Source organism: Toxotes jaculatrix, chromosome 9 (assembly GCF_017976425.1).
Source record: "Toxotes jaculatrix isolate fToxJac2 chromosome 9, fToxJac2.pri, whole genome shotgun sequence".
In the NCBI taxonomy this organism is placed as follows: domain Eukaryota; kingdom Metazoa; phylum Chordata; class Actinopteri; family Toxotidae; genus Toxotes; species Toxotes jaculatrix.
Window position 1 is genome coordinate 17,094,961 of NC_054402.1, and position 8,873 is coordinate 17,103,833.

The 8,873-nt window shown below is 39.3% G+C and overlaps 1 protein-coding gene across 3 annotated transcripts in view; it reads left to right on the forward strand.

The window, feature by feature from the left end:
• The window catches only part of si (sucrase-isomaltase (alpha-glucosidase)), a 60,109-nt gene extending 54,642 nt beyond the window's left edge, over nt 1-5,467 (forward strand). For all 3 annotated transcript variants that reach the window (XM_041046169.1, XM_041046170.1, XM_041046171.1), the window contains exons 46-47: nt 2,549-2,719; nt 5,278-5,467. In XM_041046169.1, the coding sequence (XP_040902103.1) occupies nt 2,549-2,719; nt 5,278-5,355 (249 nt within the window). In that variant the 3' untranslated portion in view covers nt 5,356-5,467. The remainder of the gene's footprint in view (nt 1-2,548; nt 2,720-5,277) is intronic.
• Nucleotides 5,468-8,873: the final 3,406 nt, after the last annotated feature.

An 8,873-nucleotide genomic window follows, 5' to 3' on the forward strand; every position in this document is an offset into this window, starting at 1 on the left:
ATTAAAAACATTTGACACATGTTGTTGAATCACTTAATAACAGCACTATTATATTCATCTAGAAGTAGATTCATTTTCATGAGACTCATTAGACAACAATATACATCATCAATAATCATTTGTGTCTTTGATATAACTAAAATGGGATGGTAGCAGAAAGGAGTTACACACAGATGGTAGATACATTTCATATATAAATTACATAAGGTATAAATTACAATTTTATTGGCTTCTCATAGCTTTTTATGCACAACTTAACAGTTCTGTACGTGTCATGGTGACATTACAAATTTTACAATTTTAAGTCTGGAGAATAAGAGAGTAGATACTGTAGGGCAGATGTTTCCAAGTCAGTTTTTAGAGTTTTATACTCATTTATATACATCACCGAGCCAGCACCCCCTAATGAAGTCACAGTGCCATTTTCATCAGATGGGAGGTTTTTGCTGTGCATGCACCTGCTTAGTATTTTCGTGGCTGGAAGCTAACATGCTCGCACAGAGGTGTTTGGAGTGGAGCAGCTGTGGTTGTGTTTATGCAGAGCACAGTGCGTCTCTGGTATTTGTTTTGGCACAAAATTGCACTTACATTTCTATCTGCTCAGACAACCTCTTATCACAAACACAAAGAGCAAATTTTGTTGCATCAGTTGGAAAAACAGGAACCGTGTCATGTCAAGTCATTCCAAAATGGCCAAAAAAACAAAAAACAAAAATGCTTTTGTCTGTGTTGCATTTGCCTCATTGACCTAGTATGGATTTAAATATGTATCTAGATATCATACCAGAATACTGTTCTGGTTAAATTAATGAAACACAAATGAGACGTTTCACTTAGGCCCTTCCCTTAGAGTAGACTGAATATCTATATCCATCATCCAGTTTTAACAACAAGATGCACTCCATCTACAACCTCTGGATCAGACACTTTACCTACATTAATCAGTATTTAACCAATTAAATATTAGGGCATGGCAAGGGGCCTGACAAAGTAGATGCACTAAAGTGTATTCAAGGGAGTTTATATATTTTTGGAGTGGTCTGTCAGATAAAGCCAGAGAAATTAATGTAAAAATAGGGGGTGTGAGATGCAGAAATGGTGGTTCGATTTAATAGCAAAAGGGGCACCGAAATTGCACCGTGAAACCCAAGCAATACAGCCTCAGCTCCATCACCTCACTGACCTTGGCACATGCACTTTTCTGAGGAACCGTGACATTACCAATCAGTTCCAAAAGTTAAAAAAGAAGGACAACAAATATGAAATTGCGCCCGCAAACCCAGACACACAACTGTGACATCAACATTGAGTATTCACGGACATAGAGCCGGAGAGTTTGTGCTGTATGTACACAAGTCTTACGGCTAAGTTCAGTGAGAAGTGAGTGCTTACCAGGCCACAGTCACATTTTGACTTAGACATGACAGAAACTCCCTAATCGCTGGGACTAATGGGACTAACCCAGCCACATTTGCTTCTTAGCCAGGCAAAGGCACACAATCACACACAGGCACACATTAATGAGCATGAATTTAATCACAAACCTACACGCATACACATATATTATAAGCACGCATCTACAGTATACACATACACACATACAACTACCATGGCCAAACATCTGTGGCTGTCCTCTGCCTACCATCAGGCTCATTCCAAAGCAATTTCACACAGCGATAAAACAGGCACACTCTCTGACAGCCAAAGGGGGGGGGGGGGGGGAGGGAGAGAAAGAGAGCGTAAGTGTGTGTGTGTTTCTGGGTTTGAATGTGCTTGTATGTGTGTACGTGTGGGTGTATGTGTGAACAGACAGATGTGAGAAGATGAGGATAAGTTGGGCAATGAGGCCAGTGCTGCCTGGCAGATTAGCAGATCGTATGCCATTTTGGATGGCTGTCTGAATTTAGATGTGTGTGATTGTGTGTATGGGTGTGTGTGTGTGTGTGTTCCTTTAGCACCATATGAGTTTTGGACCTTTGGAGCGAGGCCATTTTTACAAAGTGAGAAGATTTTAGTCTTCCTTAGTTTTTTTAAGGGGTTGTCAGTGCTTTGGTTAATTGATAACGTGTGTGAGTGTGTGTGCCGAAGCACGTGTGTTTCTCACAGCACAAGCACGATGAAAGCACAGATTTAAAACTATTCAGACAATCAAAATCTCCTTGCAGAAGATTATCTACTAAAAGCAAGGCAAGGGGGAAAAATGATAATACAGTGGATATAAAACTAATGATATGGAGAAAGATACTCAAATGTTAAATCTCACTCAGTAAAGAGATGAAGCATGGAATAAAACTGAATAGAAGGGGGAGGGTGGAACTCGAGCTCACTAAAGCACATTTTCAGCAAACAGTACAAACACTGTAAGTTCAAGACTGATAACCTGGCTGTAACACGCTTCAGAACTTCTCTTCACTACTGTAAAATAAATAAATGATGAATGGGATGGATCTTATTTTAACAGATATCACTTAATATGAATCACTATATTTACCTAATTTCTAATAACTGTTTTGTTATCTTTGTTTCTTCCTCCCACTTTCTCTTCCAGAACACCTTGACCAGTCAGGTCACCCACAGTGCCCTGGACCCAGCTGAGCAGTTGATCCTGGGTGTGGTGAGGGTTTGGGGCGCAGGCAGAGTTGCGATCACATCAGCGACCTTAACGGACGCGACCGGAACGATACATCCTCTGACCCTGCAGCACAACCTTGATACTGAGGTCAGAAGAGTTTTGGGATGTTTACCCTTTAGTTATCATAGTAAATTTATTCATGATATAATTGATGGAGTTTTCATTTGTATCTGTATTAAATTGCTAGTTACAGTTAGTTTATTACAAGCTGAATCAATTATAACCAGAAACAGTGCTGTCCTCCCTCCAAGTTTTTAACCAGGCTTAGAAATACATACTCTCCATGCTTTGTGTCATTGTGCGCTACCCTCTCTGTGATAAACACAGTTCAACAGCCAATATCCTCAAGTACAGGAAATGGTCTATGACCACAAAAATGAAATGCCAGTTTCTGTAAAATGAGGGGTATTTTGTGCTCATAGTTACAGATGGAAACTGACTGATAATTTGTGGTAGATCCGATTTACTTGTTTGTTTATATGCTTTATTCAGTTTACCATTAAACAATCTGCATAAACATATGAAGAAAACTGAAAAATGCCTCCAGTTTCCAATTCGCGGTGAACTGCCTTTTTTTTAAAAACATTTTTTAAACATTTGTTTAAAATCAGCTATAAACATTGTTATTCTCTGATCTTTAAGAACATAAATAGGAGACTGTGGCATATGCTAGGGAAAGATGGGAAGCTTCAACTGTAATGGAGCAGTATTAACTAACATGTATACCGGGGCACATATTTCATCGCATCCCACATGTGAACTCAGCTAAATTTCTGCTCTAATAACCTTAAAATAAACATATTAATCACTGTCTAACATGCACACAATCAGTGTCATTGAATTTGATTGTGGATTTGTGCATTAATATCATAGCTCAGTGAACCTCTTTCATCATGACATGAACTCATTTCATAAACACACCCCAGCTTTCAAGTTGATTGAGCATTTCCCTGCCAATCAAAAACTGTCATTACACACACACACACACACAAAGAACAACAACCCAAAAAACAATCAGGTTCACAACCCAACCCCTGCTGCGCTGCACTTTGTCATCTAATAGCTGTAATCAACTCTGCATTCCCCCTGACACTGTTGTTTAGTAATGAACACAGAGCTGGAGACTTGACTTAGGACAGCAATTTTAAAGCTGCTCAAGTAAAATGATTGTCACTTCTTCCTGCTTTCTCCATCATCTGCTCCGGTGGTTGAGCAGAAAGAAATGACAGAATATCATGGGGAATTGTGTACACAAAGCCAAGCCATATGCACTGGTAAAGCACTTGCTCCATAATGATTCATTTGTCCAAAGTGCCTTGCAGTAGCATAGTAACTTTCATTTTTAGTGGCCACCGTGAAAATTGAGAACTGGCATATTGTAAGCTTTTTACATCAAGGGAAGTTTTGCACAGTATATGTGTCTAAATCTCCTCTGTAGTCCGCTGTAGGGAGAGCAGTGTCAACTGCAAGATTCAACTGGAGCTAAGGACACTTCAGAGTAGGGTGAATGTTCGCCAAAACAGCATTTGAACTGAGGTCATCTGGCTGGAGGACAAACTTTCTAATCATTAGGCAGGGTTGCAGACAGTCTGTAAAAGAATCTCGAGATGTAAAAACATAAACAGGAGCAAGGAAGAAGAGGTGAGGTCATACTGCTATTTTACAGTTAAACATATACTTTATGTGTCTGAGGTGGAGGATGGGTGATGTGGAGGACTGCCACTACAAAAGTGTGAAGCAGCAGAAGAAAAAGGAAAAAAAAAGAAAGACAAGACCAGGATAACATGTGTTCCCTCTCCTCATTTGGCCTGTGATATGATATTCCTGTCGAGGTTGTGTACTGTACAGAGTGCGCTTATCAAGAGCGTGAAAATGATAGCAACGGCAGCTCCATAAATAATCGTAGGTGAAAAAGCCCGGACTTCTTAGATTTATGCTGTTCTTGGACAAGACGGACAGGGAGAAGCTAGAAGACAGGGCAAGAATTGCAGATGAGGAAAGTCAGAATGACAGAGGGATTTTGAGGATGTGCGTGTGTGTGTTGGGGATGCATGGATGAGTTGAGAATAATGAAAAGACAGAGAGACAGTCCATCTTTGGGAAGGAGGGAAGGACGAACGGAGCGCGGCAGAGGGAGAGAGAATGCATCACAGAAAACAGATGGAGAGAGGAAGAGTGAGGTGGGAGATAAACAGGGAGAATGAAAGATGGGCAGAGGGAAGGAAGAAGGGCAGAGAGGAAGGAGACAGAGGGAATGAGGATGACACAGTACACGCATGGTAATAAGTGGTTTTTCAGCACGAGACAATCCATTCATCTCCCTAAGTATTGTCTGATAGGGTAACAACTTGAAAGAAGCAGTAAGCAGCTGGCACAGTGTCATTTAAATACACTGAGTTGGGAGAGCTATTTCTGTCTGCTACATGCAAAAATTGTTCAGTTTTATTCTGAACACATACAGGCCTGTTCATACTGTCATTTACAGTATCTCATCACATGTATAACCCGAGGCTTGCTCGAGGACCCATGCTGTTTACATGACATGAGTGAAATGGTTTACAAAGAAGTAAAGCCAATGTTTAGAAAAAAAAAAATTAACAGTCCCCCTTCTCTCTCTCTCTCTCTCTCTCTCTTTGTGTCTATAGGAGCTGATTATTGATGCTACTCTAAGGTCTGTTCGTGTGGATCAGCGTTTTAGCATAACATGGACGACCAGCATCTGATCAACAGAACACATTCTTCTGTGTTCAACTGGAAAACAAGTCATATGCATGTGTACATAACAGACCTTTGCCATAAATTATAATGTGAGGTAAATGTAATGTTTTTTTGAATGTGAAATCACATTAATGGGCTCCTTTCCTCACTGATGAGCCTACCTATAAATGTTTTTTTTTTTTACATTACTGTGCCTTAATTAACTTTACATTACATATAAATAATGCAAAACATTACAATGCAGACAAACATACAATGTATAACTTTGAAATGCAGCTTCTTTTGTTTTTCAATACCCTCAGTACAAGACTACAAATTAATAAAGTGCTTGATATTAACAAAACTTGTTTACAGTACTTCTTTCACACATGCTAGTTACATGGTAGTACTGGGGAATAAAGTGTATGTGAAAGCAACTGCAACTGCTCAAATGAATGTTAGAATTACGTGCAATCCACAGCTTTTTGTGGCAAAGCTCAAAATGCCTATATTTTTTCTTTACTTCTGTCTTTGTGACTTGTAAAACATATAACATAAAGTGATTTTCTCTTAAAATTATAATTTTCATTGATCAAAACCTCAACCTTGCTTTTTAAATCTCAACTTTACTGTTTAAAGCTTTTTTTTTTTTAATCTAATAAGCTCTAACTTGATATAAGTTCATAATGGTGAACAAGTGAAAATATTGTTTCCAACTTGAGTTATAGTCACTATTAGTAAACTATTTAATAGTGGAGCAAAGAAATGTTGACCTAATTTGTGTCCACAACACAATACCTGCAGAGTGAGTAATTTTATGAAATTGTTCACCACACAGACAGATCAGCAGGCAACCAACAGCTGTGCAAAATGAGTGAACAGGTGTTTATAATACAATAGCAAACAGTCAGAACTAATGACCAGTAGAAAGAAACACATGCAACTCCTCAAGTCTCTGCTTTTGGCAACTGGAAACACTTTGATTCAATAAATGCATGATGCTTGAGCATGACTGAGCATACTCCTGTAACACAGCAGTGACCAACAGAGAGACAATGGCTAAAGTGGAATTATTAAGTGCAGTCTGTCTTCCACAGCTGCACATATGCATGCATCTGTACTTTCATAAGGTTCTGTGTGGGTGTCCCAAGAACTAGACGCTAATTATAGCTCTCACCTGCAGCGAGCTGTCTACCTGTGCTTTGTCTCGTCCCATTACTTCCCTATATAATGATGCCGTCATCCATTATTCAGTCTGCAGTAAATGTAATAATATCAATTTAGCCATGGGAAACTCAAATTGATTTCCACTCTAATCACCACTTCACGGGAAGGAATGTACAGGGGGGTTACTGCTCAATGGTGGATGTGGGTGTGTTTCTGTTCACAGAAGTTTAGATGATTCATTCCAGCCCCTGCCTACAGGTATGTGTGATTTTTAAGAAAAAAAGTTCTCTGTTTTGACTTCCAAAAACAAAGCCAGCCACCCACGGGTGCCAACGGGGACTAATTGAGCTGGTGATCTGACTAGGCATTTTTCCTGGATTCATACTGAAGCCGGTGAAAGAAATCGAACAGAAGAAAAGAGAAGAAAAGAGAAAGCTGAAACAATCAGGGCTTTTATCTGTTCTTCTACATTTCCACAGTTGCGTATTCTGAGTTTATCAATTGTAATAAAAGTAATGCTACATCTCTAATTTTGATGGGGAAAGAAACTTCATAATGAATGCCCCCTGACATTATCATCATCCGAATGTGTTGTTGTAAATAAGCATTTCCTTTTCTGTCAAAAAAATACGTATAAACTACTTCGACAGACGACACCACAGAGCAGTCAAACCCAGCTTTCTTCTTGGACATCAAGAGAAACTCATATCTCTGTATGCTTAGATGTGTTTGGCTCAAACTTTTTCTTGAAAAGAAAAGAAGTGCTTCTTTTTGCATGAATTAATGAATTGTCTAGGTTGCAACAACTTATTTCATGCAGCATATAGACAAATATATCTCTGAGTATGATCTTCACCTGATCTCAGACTTCCTCTATGCAGTTTTTTTTTGGGGGGGGGGCGGGGGGGGTCAGTTCTTTTCACACAGTGAAATAATGTGATATGTGATAAATCTCACATATGTATATCACATGGTCTATAGATTGTGTTTTTTCCCGCTGACTTTCTGAAAGAGAAACCATCTCATCAGACAACATGCTTTTGAATGAGTTGCAATAACAATGTGTCTTTGTTACTGAGGTGACTGACAGATACAAGTGTGTCACAGATGAAGGCGGAAACAAAGAGATAAAACAACATGAGAGAGGGAAAACAACATCAAAGACTGTCAGAAGTGATGTGTGTCTGTGTGTGCGCACATGTGTACTTACCATGCTGCTAATACACTTTTGTGTATGTAAGTTTGAAAAATTCAAGTCACCTTTCAGTGGTTGCAAAAGGTGATGGTGTATTGGGGGATAATTGGTTCTATGAATGTGTGCAGGCTTATATAGCAATGTGTGTGAGCTGCATAAATTCTACAATTCAATATTCTTATTTTGAAAGGACAAGTTGCACCATGAAAATATGAGTAGATATATATGATTAGAAAAAAAAAAAAAAAGAAATCTCTCTTCCCTCATGTCTCCACAACAGATCTCTTTCTATTTCATATATACAGGTAAGAAATAAGCCACACCAGTACAGGATATAAAAGAGCCCTTGTCTTAGTTTCCTCTATTTCTGTGTGTGCTGTAAAACACTCCTTCACACAAATGCACACGCACATGCATGCACACACTTTTTCTGTCATCCTGTCATTTCATGAGCACAGCTACAGTGTCGACAGCCCAATAGCACCCTACCTGACCGGATCCTCACAGCCAGTTTCACCATTTGACACGCACACCCACACTCTCCCTAATACATGCACACAGACTCACAGTGTTAAAAAAAAAAAAAAACTCACCTGTTTGTCATGAGCCACTTCATGTGTTTGACACCACGCTTCAGCTATGCAATTTTCCTTTCACCTTCACTAATCTGCCACTCACTTAAGGTAGTCATGCACACAGGCAAGTCATACATATCTGCCCACTGAGAGCCTACCATGCTAATTAGTGTTTCTGCACTGCATTAAAGGAACATCAGTGGCTCCTGACCCAGACCAAGAACACAACCAAAACCTATCCCAAAAATCCTCAGATGATAAAGGACAAAGAAATAAGACGAAACCTCAGGAGAGGCAATTCAAAGAGAAATCTTTTCTCCACTGACAGCTGGGAGTGCAACAGGAACCACAGTAACCACTGGCAAGAAAAAAGTAAGAAAAGAGAAATCCTTCTCAAAACTTTTGTATCATACATCCCTTGGCTGATTTACATCTTCCATTTCTTTACCTAATCCCATTCTTTCATTCGTCCTTATTTGCCAGTGTGCCCTTGAAGTTGAAAGGGCATTTTTTTTGCCTCTACTTCCTCCAAAATAATTCATAAATCTCTGGCTGAAATGCCATCTGTCTCTTTTGTAAAAAGTTTCAGTTTGCAGATGGAGGCCTT